This window comes from Nerophis ophidion, linkage group LG25 (genome assembly GCF_033978795.1).
Source record: "Nerophis ophidion isolate RoL-2023_Sa linkage group LG25, RoL_Noph_v1.0, whole genome shotgun sequence".
NCBI classification, from domain to species: domain Eukaryota; kingdom Metazoa; phylum Chordata; class Actinopteri; order Syngnathiformes; family Syngnathidae; genus Nerophis; species Nerophis ophidion.
In genome coordinates this window covers 11,782,781-11,804,231 of record NC_084635.1, presented here as the reverse complement: position 1 = coordinate 11,804,231, position 21,451 = coordinate 11,782,781, and the positions used below count along the sequence as shown (strand labels likewise).

Below are 21,451 nucleotides of genomic sequence, written 5' to 3'. Positions count from 1 at the left end.
CACTATTTAAGACCTGTTTTCTCCTTCAGTCAGGGCTGGATTATTGTCGTGTCAATGTCATTTTCTACTTGTCATTCCTACCGGTCGTGTGATTGCAGCGCAGCGGTAAGCTATATTTGGTAGATGTTTGTAGTTTTTTGTTCCCTGCTTCCGATTTGTTTGTTCATAGCCCTTAGTTTGTCATATCCGCCCACGTGCGTGCTTTTTGTTTGTACCCTTTGTTTGTTCTAGTTCTAGTATTTTAAACTAAACTATGTTTTCCTGCAAATTGCCTCCCTCCTTCTCTGCATCTTGGGGTTCGACACCAAATAACGCTGACACTCGTCACAGTAAGTGTTTTTGTTTTAGTTGTTCATAGTTCTGCCATTGGGCAAGTTTTAGTTTATGTACATAGTTTATGCCATAGTGCAAGTGTTTGTTTACACAGCCAAGTTTTGTACCTCCATTGTGAGGGCATTTTGTTTGTTCCTGTTTTTAGTTAATGTTGAAATAAAATTATGTATCTTCATTCACGCCTTGCTCGTGCCAACTTTCCTTTGCCTCGGGGAAAAAATCCACGCCCAAGTCCTAGTCGTGACACTCTCACCATTCGTTGCTGCCTTTATTTATTTATTTATTTTTTCAATATAAAAATGCTACCTGCTATGTTACAGTTATGTGTCTTTTTCTCTATGTTTCCGCAGTTTTTCATCCTTCTTCTGCTTATCTTTTTCCTGGAGATCCTGTCCATCATGCTGTTCTTCATCTACCAAGACAAGGTAAGACTATTCTCTCATTTTCGCATTTTAAAGGAGCAGTGACAATAATTAGGTCCGGAATTTAATTCAAGTAGTTTCATGATTTAAATGTTTTTGGGTTTTTTTCCCTGATCAAAGTATCTGAATGTCCAGAAGGGGTGCCTCAAGAGTCTGTTTCAGGACTACTATTGTTTTTCAATGTTGGTATCAGAAATAGTTTAATCCGTGCAAATGACAGTCATCCACTGGTTATTTTAGATGGGGGGGCCCACATGGAGAAAAATCTACTCCCTAATCGGCCCGGACTGGTAAAATCACGGCACGATAACTTAAAAATGAAGACAACTTCAGATTGTTTTCTTTGTTTTAAAAATAGAACAATCGCATTCTGAAATTGTATTAATCATAATGTTGTTGTTTTTTTTACACTTACATGTCGCAGTTAATAGTATTATGTCTTTATTTATACTTTATGAATAAATTATATGATAATGTTAATCAGTCAACTCATTTGTGTTATTTTTTTCATCTATCAAGATGCCATAAAATGCCACCTGTGTAACAAATCCAGTCGTGAAATTTCCTCGCTCCTAAATATCCCAAAGTCAACTGTCGGCTATAATATAAAAAAATGGAAGAGTTTGGGAACAACAGCAACTCAGCCACCAAGTGGTAGGCCACGTAAACTGAAAGAGAGGGGTCAGCTGATGCTGAAGCGCATAGTGCAAAGAGGTCGCCGACTTTCTGCACAGTCAGTTGCTACAGAGCTCCAAACTTCATGTGACCTCCCAATTAGCCCACGTACAGTACGCAGAGAGCTTCATGGAATGGGTTTCCATGGCCAAGCAGCGGCATTTTAGCCATACATCACCTAGTCCAATGCAAAATGTCGGATGCAGTGGAGTAAAGCACGTTGCCACTGGACTCTAGAATAGCGGAGTCGCGTTCTCCGGAGTGATTAATCATGCTTTTTCGTCTGGCAATCTGATGGACGAGTCTGGGTTTGGAAGTTGTCAGGAGAACGCTACCTTTTGGACCGAATTGTGCCGAATCCGAAATGTGGTGGAGGAGGAATTATGGTGTGGGGTTGTTTTGTCAGGACTTGGGCTTGGCCCCTTACTTCCAGTGAAAGGAACTTTGAATGCTGCAGGATACCAATACATTTTGGACAATTCCATGCTCCCAACTTTGTGGGACCAGTTTGGAGCGGGCCCCTTCTTTTTCCAACATGACTGCGCACCAGTGCACAAAGCATTGTCCATAAAGACATGGATGACAGAGTCTGGTGTGGATGAACTTGACTGGCCTACACAGAGTCCTGACCTAAAATCGATAGAACCCCTTAATTAGAACGGAGACTGCGAGCCAGGCATTCAGTGTGTGAGCTCACCAATGCGCTTTTGGAAGAATGGTCGAAAATTCCTATAAACACACTCCGCAACCTTGTGGACAGCCTTCCCAGAAGAGTTGAAGCGGTAATAGCTGCAAAAGATGGACCGACGTCATATTGAACCCTATGGGTCAGGAATGGGATGGCACTTCAAGTTCATATGTGAGTCTAGGCAGGTGGCCAAATACTTTTTTGCAGGAATAGTGAAGCCCTACACACAGCACGTGTTTTGGGTTTAGGTCGGGGCGGCACCTGACTGACATGACAGCGGTACTTTACCTACAGCGTTTCACATCAATTTATTTCAGATGAAACAAACATAATTGACGTCAGTATAATTTAGTCTTAATGCTGTGTGGACAGCTTGGTCCGCATTGCCGGCAGTAAGTCGAACACATTTCCAGTGAGGGTTGGACTCCGCCAAGGCTGTCCTTTGTCACCGATTCTGTTCATAACTTTTATGGACAGAATTTCTAGGCGCAGTCAAGGTGTTGAGGGGTTCCGGTTTGGTGACCGCAGGATTAGGTCTCTGCTTTTTGCAGATGATGTGGTCCTGATGGCTTCATCTGACCAGGATCTTCAGCTCTCACTGGATCGGTTCGCAACCGAGTGTGAAGCGACTGGAATGAGAATCAGCACCTCCAAGTCCGAGTCCATGGTTCTCGCCCGGAAAAGGGTGGAGTGCCATCTCCGGGTTGGGGAGGAGACCCTGCCCCAAGTGGAGGAGTTATAGGACCTAGGAGTCTTGTTCACGAGTGGGGGAAGAGTGGATCGTGAGATCGACAGGCGGATCGGTGCGGCGTCTTCAGTAATGCGGACGTTGTACCGATCCGTTGTGGTGAAGAAGGAGCTGAGCCGGAAGGCAAAGCTCTCAATTTACCGGTCGATCTACGTTCCTATCCTCACCTATGGTCATGAGCTTTGGGTCATGACCGAAAGGATAAGATCACGGGTACAAGCGGCCAAAATGAGTTTCCTCCGCCGGGTGGCGGGGCTCTCCCTTAGAGATAGGGTGAGAAGCTCTGCCATCCGGGAGGAACTCAAAGTAAAGCCGCTGCTCCTTCACATCGAGAGGAGCCAGATGAGGTGGTTCGGGCATCTGGTCAGGATGCCACCCGAACGCCTCCCTAGGGAGGTGTTTAGGGCACGTCCAACCGGTAGGAGGCCACGGGGAAGACCCAGGACACGTTGGGAAGACTATGTCTCCCGGCTGGCCTGGGAACGCCTCGGGATCCCCCGGGAAGAGCTGGACGAAGTGGCTGGGGAGAGGGAAGTCTGGGTTTCCCTGCTTAGGCTGTTGCCCCCGCGACCCGACCTCGGATAAGCGGAAGAAGATGGATGGACGTGTGGACAGCACATTTCAGAACAAATAATGTTAACAGCAACAGTGGACTTCATTCCATTACCTTGTCTGGAGTTATAGCAGGCTGTGCATGACCAAAGATTGCACATTGTTAGAGAATTAACTGCGGCATTGAATGGAATAGAATAGAATGGAGTTTATTGTCATATTTGCATATAACGAGATTAAAGACTCCAACTTAAGGTGCGGTAGTGGGAACAAATATGGGGTGAAATAAATAACACAAGAGGTAATACAGGAAAAAACTAATAATTGAAATAAACAGACTACTGTCCAATAAAAATAATAATCAATCCTGTACAATATACAAAACACTATAGAAATACAACATACTGTACAATATACAGAACAAGACAAGAGTACCGAAGTAATAAATAACAATCAGTGTCGGACGTATTGCACTCGAAGGGCAGTATTGCACAGTAGGGTATTGGGGCATGTTTTGTACAGGGGTGAATTATTATTATTATTATACGTTAGAGTTCAACATGGTGACAGCTGTGGGACAGAAGCTGTCTCTGAGCCTGTTTGTGATGTCCAGCGGTGTTTTTCAACCTTTTTTTAAAGGCAAGGCACATTTTTTTTCATTAAAAAATCCAGAGGCACACCACCAGCAGAAAACGTTAAAAAAATGAAACTCCACCAGGTCTTCGTGCCTTATTTTGAGTATGTTGGTGTTTTTCCTGTGTGTAGTGCTTTAGTTCCTGTCTTGCGCTATTTTGTTGGCCCTTCCTGTTGTGTTGGTGTTTTCCTGTAGCAGTTTCATGTGGCCTATTTACCTTGTTGCTATCCTTCTTTGTGCGGACATTGTTGATTGTCATGTCATGTACGGATGTACGCTCTACTGCGATGAGTTAGCGACTTGTCCTGGGTGTACCCCGCCTTCCGCCCGATTGTAGCTGAGATAGGCGCCAGCGCCCCCTGCAACTCCAAAGGGACTAAGCGGTAGAAGATGGATGGATGGATACCTTGTGGACGCCGTAAGTTTTTGCTGTCGTCCAGCATTCTGCTTCTGTTTACTTTGTAGCCAGTTCAGTTTCATTTTGCATAGCCATTGCCTTTTCCTTTCCCTTTCGTTCATTTTTTTGGTTTAAGCATTACATCCCTTTTTACCGGCACGCTGCCTCCCGCTGCGGTCTGCATATTGGGATCACAACAAACTATCCTCGTCTCACCCGACACACTCAAGAGTTTTACAAAGCAATTAACTACCTGCTGCCGCCTATTGACATGGAGTATTACGTGGTTACCCTGCCGTGTTTTACACAGCACAGACACTAAGCAACGGCTCATTATTTGCAGATTATAATTATTGATTTGCAAAAAATACTTTTTGAACCAATTAGGTGAAGTTGGATAATTTTGCACAGCACGCCAGACAATATTTCACGGCACACTGGTGGTCGAAAAACACTGAAATACAGCGCACACACAATGTCCTACACAAAGAATATTTGCAGTCAGTCATATCGTTTTCTTTTTGTCACTACAAAAAATAAAGAGGACATGATTTCTGTGTCCTCAATGGTAGTTACGGACAGAGGTGGGTACATTTACTCCGTTACATCTACTTGAGTAACTTTTGGGAAAAATTGTACTTCTAAGATAGGTTTTAATACAATATACTTTTACTTTTACTTGATTATATTTATAGAGAAGAAACGCTACTTTTACTCCGCTCCATTTATCTACATTCAGTTCGCTACTCGCTACTGATTTTTATCGATCTGTTAATGCATGTTCTGTTTGTTTTGGTTTGTCAGACAGACCTTCAAAGTAGGATCTATCACATGCCTGCGTTTCACCAATCAAATGCAGTCACTGGTGACGTTTGACTCCGTTTCACCAATCAAATGCAGTCACTGGTGACATTTGACTCCGTTTCACCAATCAAACAGAGCCAGGCGGTCACATGATTAACTGCACACTTTTTTTTTTATTTATAAACCTTTATTTATCAATTTCAACGTTTACAAACAGTTGAAAATAATAATCAAAGTAAGTACAAAAACCGTACAAAACAGCGGCAGAGGGTTGTAAATTCAAAGTAACTAAAATGGAATGCAGAAAATATGTATATATAAAATAAACAAAGTGCAAAGCCATAGGCTCACTCCATCTCAGTAAATAACTTAAATTTGGAACACAGCATCATCGTTTTCACAGCTTTTTGGTTGCCAGAGGTAGTGTTTTAAATGTAGAGTTCTAAATCTTTTTTTAAAGGCACAAAAAAACAGGTTGGGTATTGAGAAACTCACATTTATGAATATAAAACTTAGCCAATAGTATAAGGTTACAAAGGTAAAATTGATTTTCAAAAATGTTTTCAATACAGTGTAAAACCAAATATATATATTATTTAATATACATTATTGTTTTAGTTGCTTAAGAGATATTCCTGGCTCTGAATTTGTTCATTGCTATTTTTTTGTTTTTGTGCATCACTTGTTGCCGTCATCATTAAACGAAGAGGTTACTCATCAGTTACTCAGTACTTGAGTAGTTTTTTCACAACATACTTTTTACTTTTGCTCAAGTAAATATTTGGGTGACTACTCCTTACTTTTACTTGAGTAATACATCTCTAAAGTAACAGTACTCTTACTTGAGCACAATATCTGGCTACTCTACCCACCATACTTGCCAACCCTCCCGGATTTTCCGGGAGACTCCCGAAATTCAGCGCCTCCTCCCGAAAACCTCCCGGGACAAATTTTCTCCGGATAATCTCCCGAAATTCAGGTGGAGCTGGAGGCCACGCCCCCTCCAGCTCCATGCGGACCTGAGTGAGGACAGCCTGTTTTCACGTCCGCTTTCCCACAATATAAACACAGTGCCCGCCCAATGATGTTATAACTGTAGAAAGATCGGGGGCGAGTTCTTGGTTTCTTATGTGGGTTTATTGTTAGGCAGTTTCATTAACGTCCTCCCAGCGCGGTAACAACACACAACAACAGCAGTCACGTTTTTGTCTACCGTAAAGCAGTTCGTCTGCCTTGAACAGCAATGTTGTGACACTCTTAAACAGGACAATACTGCCATCTACTGTACATGCATATGTGTCAATAACATCTACGGCTTTTAGAGCAGTGGTTCTCAACCCTTTTTCAGAGATGAACCCCCTGTGAATTTTTTTTTTAATTCAAGTACCCCCTAATCAGAGCAAAGCATTTTTGGTTGAAAAAAAAAAGATAAAAAAGTAAAATACAGCACTATGTCATCAGTTTCTGATTTATTAAATTGTATAACAGTGCAAAATATTGCTTATTTGTAGTGGTCTTTCCTGAACTATTTGGAAAAAAAAAGATATAAAAATAACTTAAAACTTTTTGAAAAATGAACAAGTGATTCAATTATAAATAAAGATTTCTACACATACTACGATGAGGTGGCGACTTGTCCAGGGTGTACGCCACCTTCCGCCCGATTGTAGCTGAGATAGGCACCAGCGCCCCCCACAACCCCAAAGGGAATAAGCGGTAGGAAATGGATGCTGGATAGCTGTAAATCAATCAATCAATCAATCAATGTTTATTTATATAGCCTTAAATCACAAATGTCTCAAAGGACTGCACAAACCATTACGACTACGACATCCTCGGAAGAACCCACATAAGGGCAAGAAAAACTCACACCCAGTGGGCAGGGAGAACTCACACCCAGTGGGACGCCAGTGACAATGATGACTATGAGAAACCTTGGAGAGGACCTCAAATGTGGGCAACCCCCACCCCCTCTAGGGGACCGAAAGCAATGGATGTCGAGCGGGTCTAACATGATGCTGTGAAAGTTCAATCCATAGTGGCTCCAACACAGCCGCGAGAGTTCAGTTCAAATATACTCCTCCCCTCTTAATCACGCCCCCAACAACGCCCGCCCCAACAACCACGCCCCTCGCCCAACCCCTGACCACGCCCCCCACCCCCACCTCCCGAAATCGGAGGTCTCAAGGTTGGCAAGTATGCTACCCACATCTGGTTATGGACAGAGGTGGGTAGAGTAGCCACAAATTGTACTCAAGTAAGAGTACTGTTACTTTAGAGATGTATTACTCAAGTAAGGAGTAGTCACCCAAATATTTACTTGAGTAAAAGTAAAAAGTATGGTGTGAAAAAACTACTCAAGTACTGAGTAACTGATGAGTAACCTGTTCGTTTAATGATTACGGCAACAAATAATGCACAAAAACATAAAAATAGCAATGAGCAAATTCAGAGCCAGGAATATCTCTTAAGCAACTAAAACAATAATGTATATTAAATAATAATACATTAAAATAAAAAAAATAAGGCAAATTGAGCCACAATAACTTAACAGCACCATAACCTCAGTAGGCATTCATTGATTGATTGATTGATTGAAACTTGTATTAGTAGATTGCAGTACAGTACATATTCCGTACAATTGACCACTAAATGGTAACACCCCAATAAGTTTTTCAACGTTTATCAATTACTTAATAAATGACCAAGTCGAGGTGATCTACCTCATATATACATACACACATATCATATATTAGTATATCATTTATATTTATTTATTTTGCCGTTTTTGTTGACATGTTAAAGGTGTTTTACATGCATGTTTAACATATAGATTCCTATCTTTAATGAAGACAAGAATATAAGTTGGTGTATTACCTGATTCTGATGACTTGCATTGATTGGAATCAGACAGTATAGTGCTGATAGAGTCCCGGTTTTCAAATGGAGGAGAAAAAAAGTTCCTCCTTCCTGTCTAATACCACATGAAAGTCATTGGTTTTTGGCATCTTAGTTGTCCAGCTTCCATATTATTTTTATACACTTTACAAGAAATACATTGGCGGCAAACTCCGTAGCTTGCTAGTTTGTTTGCGCTGGCTTTCGGAGACTCTTATTTTGTTAGCGCAGGCGCGATGGAGCGGCACTTTTATTGTGAAGACAGGAAGTGTGCGATCAGTCTTTAGGCTTTTGACGGGAAGTACGGTTGAAATAAAAAATTGTCTTTTTTCCTTTACACTTTTGATTGATTGGTTGATTGATTGAAACTTTTATTAGTAGATTGCACAGTACAGTACATATTCCGTCCAGTTGACCACTAAATGGTAAAACCCCAATAAGTTTATCAACATGTCGGGTTCTACGTGTGACGGTCACGTGACCACCTGGCTCTGTTTGATTGGTCCAACGTCACCAGTGACTGCATGTGATTGGTGAAACGCAGGCATGCGTAGTTCTTACTTTGAATGAGTGTCTGACAAAATCAAAACAAACAAAGCGTGCATTAACAGCCTATCTTGCCGATTGTATTGTACCATATATCTCCGGCTTATTAGTGATTCCTAGAGCCCAAAAAAAGTCTGCGGGCTATAGAGCGTTTTCCGTTCGGGCTCCAGTACTCTGGAATGCCCTCCCGGTAACAGTTCGAGATGCTACCTCAGTAGAAGCATTTAAGTTTCACCTTAAAACTCATCTGTATACTCTAGCCTTTAAATAGACCTCCTTTTTAGACCAGTTGATCTGCCGCTTCTTTTCTTTCTCCTATGTCCCCCCCTTCCTTGTGGAGGGGGTCCGGTCCGATAACCATGGATGAAGTACTGGCTGTCCAGAGTCGAGACCCAGGATGGACCTCCTCGTGGGGACCCAGGATGGACCGCTCGCCTGTATCGATTGGGGACATCTCTACGCTGCTGACCCGCCTCCGCTTGAGATGGTCTCCTGTGGACGAGACTCTCGCTGCTGTCTTGGATCCGCTTTGAACTGAACTCTCGCGGCTGTGTTGGAGCCACTATGGATTGAACTTTCACAGTATCATGTTAGACCCGCTCGACATCCATTGCTTTCGGTCCCCTAGAGGGGGGGGCTGCCCACATCTGAGGTCCTCTCCAAGGTTTCTCATAGTCAGCATTGTCACTGGCGTCCCACTGGATGTGAATTCTCCCTGCCCACTGGGTGTGAGTTTTCCTTGCCCTTTTATGGGTTCTTCCGAGGATGTTGTAGTCGTAATGATTTGTGCAGTCCTTTGAGACATTTGTGATTTGGGGCTATATAAATAAACATTGATTGATTGATTGATTGATCGATAAAAAAAAAAAAAGTAGCGAGTAGCGACCTGATTGCAGATAAATGGAACGGAGTAAAAGTAACGTTTCTTCTCTATAAATATACTCAAGTAAAAGTAAAAGTATGTTGCATAAAAACTACTCTTAGAAGTACGAGTTATCCCAAAAGTTACTCAAGTAGATGTAACGGAGTAAATGTAGCGCGTTCCTACCCACCTCTGGTTATGGATGAGTAAGACCAATGACCTGGATGAATGAGAATATTCAGAGACTTTAAAATAAACCAAAGTCTTCATTAGCGTCCCTTCACTAATACATTTTGTCTTCCTCAGAACTATATGGAGCAGATAGTGCAAACTGCATTTCCATCATCTCTGGAGATATCATTAATACACACGCTTCCCCCATAAAACCACTTGATACGGTTTATCAGGCAGCTATTAGATTTATCACTGGCGATGGGTTGATGACTCACCACTGTCGTTTGCACAAAAAAATGTCTGCCGTTCTGAATTTAGAAGGCCTTTATTTCATATTTAACCTGTGTATTTAACCCACCTTGCTCGGCTTTAAGGCTCCGTATCAAGTTTCTCCGCACCTGTTCTTACAAACTGCTTTCATATCCCCGACCGTGAATGTGTCTTTTCAATCCGTCCGGTCTATCATGCATCATCTTGGCAATGCTATTGATTGTGTGAGATTAGGAGGCATGGAGGGAATGCAAACCCCCCCCCCCCCCCCCCTTCAATATGTCTGGCTTAGTGCATCCAAGTCAAATATGTCTTCTGTGACTAATGCCTTGAGGTGTGATGCCCAAACACAATTATGTTGATGCGATTTGGTGATGCCGGATTGCTTTATTCGCAGTCAGGAGTGAACATCACATCACAAACGCAATCTTTATAAACATGCTGCTGACCATTAGCAATAATGGAATCCCAGATGATAAGGATAGTGTCAGTTATCCAATGATTTTTTTTTCTTCTTCTTTTTAACCATTTTCTCAGTAATTGGCTATTAAAAAATGAATAGGCTTTGTGTGGGAGTTCTAGTAAGAGATCTGTCATTATGGAGTAATTTGTTTGCGGACCTCTCGTGTAATTGGACTGTGTGTAAAAGAAGTCGGTGAGTGAAACATGTGAAGTTCAGCTATGCTTAAAAAGACTGCAAAGTCTTGGGGTTTTACTGCAAGAGTTGGAGGAATTGCAAGCCGACGATTGCCTCCAACTTTGGTAGCCAACCGGAATCCGGTAATTAGATACAAATGAGAACGCCCACGACCTTGAACGGGAAAAGCGGAAAAAAATGGATGGGTAGCTGGATGGATGGATGGATGCATCTACAATTGTGCCTACAAAGAAAGGACTTTGTTCTGTGTTGTTGTGAGAATTAAAGGCCTACTGAAACCCACTACTACCGACCACGGAGTCTGACAGTTTATATATTAATGATGAAATATTAACATTGCAACACATGCCAATATGGTCTATTTAGATTACTAAATTGCAATTTTAAAAATTCCGGGACTTTTTTTTTGAAAACGTATGCGTGACGTCACTGGCTGTTATGAATATGAGCGCTGCACACACACACAGCTAAAAGTCGTCTGCTTTAACCGCATAATTACACAGTATTTTGGACATCTGTGTTGCTGAATCTTTTGAAATTTGTTCAATTAATAATGGAGAAGTCAAAGTAGAACGATGGAGTTGGGAAGCTTTAGCCTTTAGCCACACAAATACACGGTGTTTCCTTGTTTGAAATTCCCGGAGGTGAAACTTTACTATGGATCAGAGCGGTAAAGCGAACATGGATCCTGACCAAATGTCAAACAGCAGTTTTCGGTGAGAAAATTGTGGTAAAAAGTCGCCTCTTACCGGAGATCAGCTGAGCTTGTGCCGTCCGTACAGCTGCCGTCAACTTCCATCAGACACTGGATACACTCTTCCGACTATCAGGTACTATTAAACTCACTAAAACACTAGCAACACAATAGAAATATAAGGGATTTCCCAGAATTATCCTAGTAAATATGTCTAAAAACATCTGAATCCGCCGTTGTCAATATCCTCAAACACGAATCTTTCATCCTCGCTCAAATGAATGGGAAAATTGCCGTTTTCTCGGTCCGAATAGCTCTTTTTGTTGGAGGCTTCCATTAAAAACAATGTGAGGAGCCATCAACGGGTGACGTCATCATCTGCGACTTCCGGTAAAGGCAGGGCTTTTCTGTTAGCTACCAAAAGTTGCGAACTTTATTGTCGATGTTCTCTACTAAATCCCTTCAGCAAAAATATGGCAATACCACGAAATGATCAAGTATGACACATAGAATGGACCTGCTATCCCCGTTTAAATAAAAAAATCTCATTTCAGTAGGCCTTTAAAAAAACATCTGGGATGGTATGGGGGTGTATTAGTGCCCAAGGTATGGGTAACTTACATATCAGTGAAGGCACCATTAATGCTGAAAGGTCCATACAGGTTGTGGAGCAACATATGTTGTCATCTAAGCAACATTATCATTGACGCCCCTGCTTATTTCAGCAAGACAAGTGTTACAACAGCGTGGCTTCGTAAAAAAAAAGTGCGGGTACTTTCCAGGCCCGCCTGCAGTCCAGACATGTCTCCCATCGAAAATGTGTGGCGCATTATGAAGCGTAAAATACGACAACGAAGACCCCGGACTGTTGAACGACTGAAGCTCTACATAAAACAAGAATGGGAAAGAATTCCACTTTCAAAGCTTCAACAATTAGTTTCCTCAGTTCCCAAACGTTTATTGAGTGTTGTTAAAAGAAAAGGTGATGCAACACAATGGTGAACATGCTCTTTCCCAACTACTTTGGCACGTGTTGCAGCCATGAAATTCTAAGTTAATTATTATTTGCAAAAAAAAAAAATTAAGTTTATGAGTTTGAACTGTCAAAATTATTTGTTGTTGACGAACCCCAAGATGCAGAGACGGGGGCAGGCATATAATATGAAAACATGATTTAATTAAAACTAAACAAGAACAAACAAAAAGCACGCACGTGGGCGGAATAACAAACTAAGGGAGCTAGCACTGGAAGCTAGAAAACAAAAAGGAACTTTAGCATGGAAGCTAGTGGATAGCAAACAGAAAAAACTGGAAATAACTAATGCTAACATAAACAGCTTACCGCTACGACGACCAGGACAAAATGTAGCACGACAGGTAATAGCTGTAACAAAACGACACGACAGGTAGCACGACAAGAGTGATATGTGGCAACGACAATACAAGTCCGAATGACAATACAATGATCCAACAACTGACACAAGACAAAGCAGGTACAGATAGGAGCGGGCTGATTGGCAACAGGTGTGGCCAGGTGCCAATCAGCTGCAGCTGAGGAGGAACACAGCACTCAGGGAACGAGACTGGAAGCTAGAAAACAAAAAGGAACTTTAGCATGGAAGCTAGTGGATAGCAAACAGAAAAAACTGGAAATAACTAATGCTAACAGAAACAGCTTACCGCTATGACGACCAGGACAAAATGTAGCATGACAGGTAGTAGCTGTAACAAAACGACACGACGGGTAGCATGACAAGAGTGATATGTGGCAACGACAATACAAGTCTGAATGACAATACAATGATCCAACAACTGACACAAGACAAAGCAGGTACAGATAGGAGCGGGCTGATTGGCAACTGGTGTGGCCAGGTGCCAATCAGCTGCAGCTGAGGAAGAACACAGCACTCACGGAACAAGACAGGAAGCTGATAAAATAAGAGCACTAGAAAGGAACTAAGGACAGGAAATACTAAACACACAGAGGAGAAAACTAAAACACAGTCAGTGGCAACTCTGACATGAACATCAAATATCTTGTCTTTGTAGTGCATTCCATTGAATATGGGTTGAAAAGGATTTGCCAATCATTATATTCCGTTTATTTTTACATCTAACACAATTTCCCAACTCATATGGAAATGGGGTTTGTAGAAGTGTCACATACCAATTTTTATGACTGCGGGGTAAACGGTAGCAATACTAGCGCAAAAAGTTAAATGCTAACGGCTACGTGCTATCAGTTAGCATGTGTCACATACCAAGTTATATGACTGTAAGGTGCATGGCTGTCTAGAGAATTATTTTCGCCCTATTATACGCGACTGAAAGCCAGCAGTTGTGGTGTCGTAATCACGGGAGAGCTTAGCGTGTATACCCAATGGTGGATGTCCTCTAGAGGCGCGTAATGACCACAGCTGGTGCACTGCTTTTGAATTATGGGGACTGTTCATAAATCACGAGCAATTCCAAGCCACTGCTGTTGCATTATGTATGTGTCGAGACAAAAAAAGCGTTGTCTCCTAAGACAGCAACCAAGGCCGAGCCCGTCTGAGATGCCTTTGTGTGTTTAGGTAAATATACACATTCCGTACTTGGGTAGTTCTGCCTAGTGCTGCTGTAGACCTTGGTTCTCTCTATCCTGGACTTTTTCTCATCACAGTAATAAATCCCTGGAAGAATCGTTATTATTATTTTTTTCCAATGGTAAGATTAGTGGTGATGCTGTGTTTGCCCATTGTCGTCTTCTGGCATCTGATTCCTCGCAATAGAAGTCAAATGTGGAAAAAAGAAATACGGAGGCAACGTGAAGCCCTGAAGGTTGTTTTTTTTCTCTTTTTGAAAAAAATAAAAAATCAACAGTCATACATAATTCATGACACCTTGACTGCAGCTGAAGTTTCAGCCGGAGAATCTTCGCCCTCAAAGGTGTGATGCTGCTTCAACCATGCTTCTTTATGGGCACGCTAACTCTCAGCTTTTGGCCAAAATGTTGGCCTTTTTCTTAAGAAATATGATGTTTTTTGATAGTCACGGTTAGGGCTAAAGTGCAAAAAAATGCAGAGGAGCATGAAGAGGCAGCAGTGGAATCTAGCTCATATTGTCATGATCCGCTACTTGGATCATGTCATGTTCTGGTTTGGTTCTGTTTTCTGTTTTGTTATCACGTCCTGTTTAGTATTTGACTTCCTTAGTTCCTGGTGGCACTTCCTGTTTTGTTTCCGTTGCCACAGTAACGTATTGTGTCACCTGCCTTCTGTCTTTCTCGCGCACCTCCCCCCTAATTTCTGCCTCTATTTAAGCCTGCCCTTTTTGTTCACTCGTCCTCGCAGTCTAATATGTATTCCATGCAACAGGTGACGTCGCTATCCCCGCTTGTGGTAAATACTTTTAGAACTCGTTAGCTTCCACACTATTCCTTCCTTTGTTTATTTCCCTAGCTCACATGTTAGCGTCTTTGGTTCTTTCTAGCTCACATGCTAGTGATTTTGGTTTTGTTGTTAGTGCCTTTGTGCAAGTATTTCTGTTCTTAGTTTGTTTTTGTAGTTACAAATAAATAATTTCTTACCTTTACGCTGTGTCTTATCCGACTGCACATTTGAGAGAATGCATCCGCATCACCACAATGCCAGCCAAACGTCACACCAATAATCCATCAATCCATCAAAGACCAAAAAGCTGGTCATTGACTTTGGGAGGTTGAGTCCAAGGTCACAACCTATTGTGATCGAGGGAGTCGAGGTACAGACCGTGGACTCATTCAAGTACCTCTGGGTTTGGGTGGTTAATAAGCTGGACTGGACTTTTGACACAGACTACTTGTAACATCTGTAAAAAGCTCTTGTGGATGTACTACCAGTCTGTGGTTGCCAGTGTTCTGTTCTACATGGTAGTGTGCTGGGAGGGGGAGTACATCTAAGAAGGACAACTCTTTTGTACACGTTTAGTAAATCAGCTTTGCGTGTGTTATCAAGTACACGCGGAACTTTGGTGAAATCAGGCCCTGATCGTACACGTTGCTCCGAAATCAGAGGAGAAGGTGTTCTGCTGGAGGATTCGTAGGGTAAGGTATGAGCTGACGTAGGCTGAATGTACTCAATGTTCGAGTTTGATCCCTTGGGGTCTTTCTGTGTGGAGTTTGCATGTTCTTCCCGTGGATACGTGGGTTCCCTCCGGGTACTCCGGCTTCCTCTCACCTCCAAAGACATGCACCTGGGGATAGGTTGATTGGCAACACTAAATTGGCCCTAGTGTGTGAATGTGAGTGTTGTCTGTCTATCTGTGTTGGCCCTCTGATGAGGTGGCCACTTGTCCAGAGTGTACGCCGCCTTCCGCCCGATTGCAGCTGGGATAGGCACCGACACCCCCACGTTCGGAACAAGCGGTAGAAAATGGATGAATGTAAAACGTATGGACACTGCAGATGTTGAAGGTGCGTGTTGTGATGCGGAAGTCCAAAGAGGGCAAAGCAGGCTCAGAAGTCCATGGGCAAAAATCCAGGGAGGCGAGCTACGGGATGACGGCACAGGACAAGACACATTGAGCACAGAGGAGGGGAAACACGGAGAGCCAGGAAGCACATAGGCAAAAAGCTAGAGACGTGTAGGGCTTACTGTACAGGTACAAGAAGAAGGGATTGAAGCTATTGAGCGAATAGCTATTGACGCTATTCGGCCATAGCATAGGTGTACCTAATTAAGTGTCCCATAGCATGGCTGCCTTATTAGCATCGCCGGTAAAATATGCGGACCAAACGATCAGGACTTTCGCATCTTATGACACTGGAGCAACTTAAATCCGTCGATTGGTAAGTGTTTGTTTCGCATTAAATGTGGGTATCTCGTTTCAAATGTACATACAGCTAGCGTACATAGCATGTTAGCATCGATTAGCTGGCAGTCATGCTGTGACCAAATATGTCTGATTAGCACATAAGTCAACAACATCAACAAAACTCACCTTTGTGATTTTGTTGACTTAATCGTTGCAAATGCATCTGCAGGTTATCCATACATCTCTGTGCCATGTCTGTCTTAGCATCGCCGGCAAACACTCTGGCAAATTCAATGGGGGTCTGGCGGAAGATTTCTTGCCAGTGGTGCAACTTGAATCCCTCCCTGTTAGTGTTGTTGCACCCTCCGACGAGGCATGATGTCTCCAAGGTTCCAAAAAATAGTCGAAAAAAGGGAAAATGACAGAGCTGAGACCCGGTGTTTGTAATGTGAAAATGGGGGGTGTATTACTTCGGTGACGTCACGTTCTGACGTCATCGCTAAAAGACCGATAAACAGAAAGGCATTTAATTTGCCAAAATTCACCCATTTAGAGTTCGGAAATGGGTTAAAAAATACATGGTCTTTTTTCCGCACCATCAAGGTATATATTGACGCTTGCATAGATTTGGTGATAATGTTACCCTTTAATGTCCTTTGTGTTCTTTGATGTTTGATGCTTCCCTCTTTCACACATTGTAAGAGGGCTGTGTGCTATGGCTATGAGTTGATTTTTCCCTTGGCCTAAATTAGGTCTAAGCCTGGACCCCCTCTCTAGGGGCCCAGGCTTAGACCTAATTTTTTTTCTCACCCCCGGGAAGTCTGCAGACCCGTCAGCGATCCTGTTCTGTCTCCCTGTAATGTTTGACTGATCTTAAAAGGGATTATGCTGAACATTTTAATTTCCCCTCAGGGATTAATAAAATATTTCTGATTCTTATTCTGATTTACACAACGTGCCAACTTCACTGGTTCTGGGTTTGGTAGTACACACCCATTACTTGCTAGAAATACCTTCTATTCACTTGCCTCTATGTAGCTCTGTGGAATCAGTCCCAACTTAACCCAGCACCTTTTTGAATATACTGTTGTTTCATAGTCTTTAGAATCCAAAATTATCTGATTACCAACCCCTTTTGTAATTATCTTCCCCCATCACCATGGTAACACCTCAAAGCTAAGCCCAGACTTCAGAAGGCACGGAAAGCCATGCGCTCGGATGCCATAACATAAAAAAAGAGTGTTGCAGTAGGTGCATATTGATGAAGTCCATCCCAGGAATCCGGGATGGTCACGCTCAACGGACCGCTTTATTACGCCTGCTTTAGGCTCGATAAAAGGCTCCATGACGCAGCTGGAAGCGACATCAAACAGCTCCTAGATCTTCCCCACAACCATTTGTTTCACTCTGCCGACTCCTAAGGGCGATGGCGGAGTCCTCAGAGGTGAACATCAGTTAAAGCAGTGTGACTCAGTAGTGCCGAAGTGAAGAGCAAGAAGGCTGACTCAGTGGTGCGATAGTGGGATCAGAAGTATGATTTATTCAATATCTGTGGATTTACTCTCATTCTGTCTCACTTGGCTTTTTTTTTTTTTTCCGACCACCTTTGTGTACACAGGCAACCTGCCTCTTAGAATAACTGTCACTCTCCTAAATGGAACCGTTGGTGTTCAAAATAACGCTACTGATATGACAGAATCAACTTTATCATCCAAATATCTTTATGGTGTCGCACAGGGGTAGGGAACCTATGGCTCTAGAGCCAGATGTGGCTCTTTTGATGACTGCATCTGGCTCTCAGATAAATCTTAGCTGACATTGCTTAACGCGATAATTATGAATCATTTCGCTGGTAATCACAGTGCTAAAAATAACGCGCAAAATACAAAACATTCTCATGCATTTAAATCCATCCATCCGTTTTCTACCGCACCTGTTCAAGAAGTCGCATTAATGGTAAGAAGTATTTTATGTCACAATGGCGGGGTTGGTGGGGGGAGGGGGGGTTGCAGCTTCCCGCAAGGTCGTTCTCCCAGGAAGGCAGACGGACTACTCGGGACATGGCATTTAGGTAAAAACATGATTTAATTTTAACTAAAAAAATATACTAAGCGGAGGCACAACTTGGGCTAAAAAACAAAGCTAACGCATAAACAGACTAAGAAGATAAATCAAACAAAACTTACTTGGCATGGCATGAAGCAAGAAACTATGGCAAGGCATGAAACAAGTCAGCACAGGGCGACTGACTGGCAAAGACGAGCTTAAATACTGCCTCTGATTAGTGCTCGGGAAGCAGGTGAGCGGGCATTTTGTCCACCAGAGACAGGTGGACAAAATGAGTAACCAAGGAAACCAGACAAGGGAGTGGAAAAAAAAAAACAGGAACTTAAAGAGTCCAAAAGACAAACAGCACATGGCCAAACAAAAACATGATCAACAGACATGACATTTGATTTATTATTGGTTAGCTTCAGAATAACAATGTAATTAAAAAGAATAAGAGACTTATTATACTCTAAAAATGTTGGTCTTACTTAAAAATGCACGCATTTAGTTGTACTCAGTGTTAAAAAATATGATATGGCTCTCACGGAAATACATTTTGAAATATTTGGCTTCCATGGCTCTCTCAGCCAAAAAGGTTCCCGACCCCTGGTGTAGCACTTTGGTTTTCGTCAAAAATCTGTTTTAACCTTCCTATTGTGTTAGATTTCTGTTACCATCTCTTATGTTAACGGGTCAGTTTTGTTAGGCCTCCTTATCCATGAAAATATTGGTTTTAATATTTTTGGTGTGGGCCTTTTTTTTTGTCAGTACACCCCTCGGTTTCACATTTTAAAAAATGGTAAAATGAACCTCGAGAACATTGGTTCTCAAATGGGGGTACGTGTACCCCTGGGGGTGCTTGAACGTATGCCAAGGGGTATGTGAGATTTTTTTTAAATATTCTAAAAATACCAACAATTCAAAAATCCTTTATAGATATATTTATTGAATAATACCTCAAAAAAATATAAATGTAAGTTCATAAACGCATAGTATAAAACGTTTGGTGGTCAAAATGAGACAAAGATGGAGTGAAAGATATTTCATGTAAACAAACTATTGCGCCACAGTCTCCACCAGTGGTTCTCAAATGGGGGTACGCATATCCCTGGGGGTACTTGAAGGTATGCCAAGGGGTACGTGAGATTTTTTTTTAAATATCCTAAAAATAGCAGCAATTAAAAAATCCTTTTTAAATATATTTGTTGACTTCAACAAAATATGAATGTAAGTTCATAAACGCACAGTATGAAACATTTGGTGGACAAAATGAGACAAAGACGGAGTGAAAGATATTTCATGTAAACAAACTGTTGCGTCACAGTCTACACCAGTGGTTCTCAAATGGGGGTACGCATACCCCTGGGGGTACTTGAAGGTATGCCAAGGGGTACGTGAGATTTTTTAAAAATATTCTAAAAAATAGCAACAATTCAAAAATCCTTTATAAATATATTTATTGAATAACACTTCAACAAAAGATGAATGTAAGTTCATAAACGCACAGTATAAAACGTTTGGTGGACAAAATGAGGCAAAGACGGAGTGAAAGATATTTCATGTAAACAAACTGTTGTGTCACAGTCTACACCAGTGGTTCTCAAATGGGGGTACGCATACCCCTGGGGGTACTTGAAGGTATGCCAAGGGGTACGTGAGATTGTTTTTAAATATTCTAAAAAATAGCAACAATTCAAAAATCCTTTATAAATATATTTATTGAATAACACTTCAACAAAAGATGAATGTAAGTTCATAAACGCACAGTATAAAACGTTTGGTGGACAAAATGAGACAAAGACGGAGTGAAAGATATTTCATGTAAACAAACTGTTGCGTCACATTTTACACCAGTGGTTCTCAAATGGGGGTACGCATACCGATGGGGGTATTTGAAGGTATGCCAGGGGGTACGTGAGATTTTTTTTTAAATATTCTAAAAATAGCAACAATTCACAAATTCTTTATAAATATATCTATTGAAAAATAGCAACAATTCAAAAATTCTTTATAAACATATTTATTGAATAATACTTCAACAAATATGAATGTAAATTCATAAACTGTGAAAAAAAATGCAACAATGCAATATTCATGTCACGTGGGGGTCGCATTTTAATGCGGGATCGTTCCTCCAACGCAAACATAGACACTCCGGACAACAACTAAAAGGTAAGAATGATTTAATAACAAAACACTGGTACAAAAACAGACGAAAAGAAACGCGTGGCGAAAGCACAGAAGCTAATGCTAACACTAGCACAGGATCAGGTAACAAGAAATCTAGAATTACCAACGAAACAGTTGCATACCGCAAACAAGGGACCAAGACCGACTGACGGGACAAGGCAGGCTTAAATAAGGAAGTAATTAACAAAAACAGGTGTGCGTCTGGAACCCTCAGCAGGTGAAATTAATATGTTGCCATGGTGACCAAACTGACTCACAAAAAAGGTACACAAACAACAAAGGGAGTCCAAACTAACAGAAAATAACTAAACTAAACATGATCCAGACTACGGATCATGACAATTCAGTGTTGACAGCTAGATTTTTTTGTGGACATGGTCCATAAATATTGATGTTAAAGATTTATTTTGTTGAGAAGAAATGTTTAGAATGTAGTTGATGAATCATGTTACAATGGGAAGCAATCCGCCATTTTCTCAAAAAAATTACACACACAAGTCAAATCAGCTCTGTTATTTTCCGTTTTTTCTACTGTTTTCCGTACCTTGGAGACATCATACCTCGTCGGTGTGTTGTCGGAGGGTGTAACAACACGATCAGGGACGGATTCAAGTTGTCTTACGTGGAATGGCATCGATTAGCACGGCATGCTAATCGATGCTAACATTGCAAAAATGGCAAGAATGTGTGGATATCCTGCGACACTCAAAGCAGATGCATTTACCACGATAAAGTCAACGAAATCACAAAGGTGAGTTTTGTTGATGTTATTGACTTATGTGCTAATCAGACATATTTGGTCACGGCATGACTGCCAGCTAATTGATGCTAACATGCTATTTAGGCTAGCTGTATGTACATTTGTAGCTATATTTGCATCCAGCCTTTCCCTCCACCCACATTTAATGCCAAACAAACACTTACCAATCGACGGATTTAAGTTGCTCCAGTGGTCAAAAGATGCAATCGTTAGTTAGAAAGCGATCGCCGAATAGCTTCAATAGCTATTTTCTCAATAACTTCAGTTTCTTCTTCAATTTTGTTTAGTTTTCACACTCCAACCATCCGTTTCAATACATGCGTA

The 21,451-nt window shown here is 41.7% G+C and overlaps 1 protein-coding gene across 5 annotated transcripts in view; it reads left to right on the top strand.

Moving 5' to 3' along the window:
* Nucleotides 1–21,451, top strand: part of tspan4a (tetraspanin 4a) — a 526,989-nt gene that overhangs the window by 352,269 nt on the left and 153,269 nt on the right. For all 5 annotated transcript variants that reach the window (XM_061887281.1, XM_061887282.1, XM_061887283.1 and 2 more), the window contains one exon: nt 684–758. In XM_061887281.1, the coding sequence (XP_061743265.1) occupies nt 684–758 (75 nt within the window). The remainder of the gene's footprint in view (nt 1–683; nt 759–21,451) is intronic.